Source organism: Echinops telfairi, unplaced genomic scaffold, assembly GCF_000313985.2.
Source record: "Echinops telfairi isolate 266 unplaced genomic scaffold, ASM31398v2 ScPeMD7_4;HRSCAF=17, whole genome shotgun sequence".
Taxonomy (NCBI): domain Eukaryota; kingdom Metazoa; phylum Chordata; class Mammalia; order Afrosoricida; family Tenrecidae; genus Echinops; species Echinops telfairi.
In genome coordinates this window covers 12,813,929-12,815,154 of record NW_022103900.1, presented here as the reverse complement: position 1 = coordinate 12,815,154, position 1,226 = coordinate 12,813,929, and the positions used below count along the sequence as shown (strand labels likewise).

The 1,226-nt window shown below is 47.1% G+C and overlaps 1 protein-coding gene across 1 annotated transcript in view; it reads left to right on the top strand.

Moving 5' to 3' along the window:
• Positions 1-1,226, top strand: part of GCA (grancalcin) — a 21,530-nt gene that overhangs the window by 5,076 nt on the left and 15,228 nt on the right. The window contains exon 2 of the mRNA XM_004703915.2: positions 299-467. Within this exon, the coding sequence (XP_004703972.1) occupies positions 299-467 (169 nt within the window). The remainder of the gene's footprint in view (positions 1-298; positions 468-1,226) is intronic.

Here is a 1,226-nt window from a genome sequence, read left to right as displayed (position 1 = left end):
TTGCTTAATAAAAGAGGGTAATTTCTTGTGACCTTCCAACAAAACTGCCCCAAAACAAAAAACCCAAAGTCACTGCCATTGAGTGGATTCCAACTCACAGCCATCCTATAGGACAGGGTAGAACTGCCCCCCTGTGAGTTTCTGAGACTGTAACTTTTTTCGGCGGTAGAAAGCCCTGCCTTTCTCCCATCTTGTGACTTTACGTACCTGACAGTATCTTCATTCTGCCTTCACAATTAACTGGTACTTTGGCCAAGAGTTGAATTGTGGGTTACAAATCATTGTCACTTTTTTGCAGGCATCGCTTACTGTTACTAGCTCGCTGCGTTGCTTTCCGCCTGTCTGTGACTGGCGTCTCGGGCTTGCCGCACATCTCTGGGTCTCCGGTGTTCAGACTCTCACAGTGACGGATCTGGTCGCGCTGTGCCTGACACGGCGGGCACTCCCAGCCAGGACACTCCTTTGCTGTAGGCAGGCGCCTTTTCCCCAGGGATGGAGGTTTCCTCCGTTTTCTCTTCTTGGAGTGCTTGTATTTTGGGCTGGGTCTTTTACTTTTCTTATCTTTTCACGCTTATCTTTTCCCCCTCCTCTACTGTTTGGGAAATGTCCTCAGCTCTATTTCCTGGGCCTTCTGTGGAGTTGTTCACTTCTGCTGTCATGTTTTTAATATTATACTGTTCTTTACAGATGGGATGCTTTTCCTTATCTCTCTGAGACTGGCAATACCATTTCATTCTTTCCCTTTCCTTCAAGTATTTTCACGTTTCCTTCTCACTGTATCACCTCTGTTCCTCCAAGGTTCCCCCCGCCCCCACCTTGTTTCCAGATGTGTGTTGGTTCTTAGTGATTCCGATGTAAACTATTCAGAATGCAGTTCTGGGGGCCTGCTTAGGCTTGTTGGCTTTAGGGTTCAGTGTATGGTGTTTGGGCTGGGTTGTGGAGCTAGGGCTGTCAGTATCTCTAGGACTTTGCTCTTGAAGTGATTCTGCAGTTTTTGCCATAAAATGAGGAGGGAAAAACTTAGCCGGGCCCTTCCGCCAGTGGGAGCCCAAGATTCATTTGTGGAACTACATAGGACGTAAGGCTCCAGAGAATTCTCCCTATCTAAAGTTGAAGGTTGGAAGGAAAGTGGTCACTGAACAGAGTGCTTGGGAGAGAGGAGTACAGAGGATCAAAGGCATAAATATGATTTGAACAGTCAAAACTGTGTTAGTAGATTCTCCCCC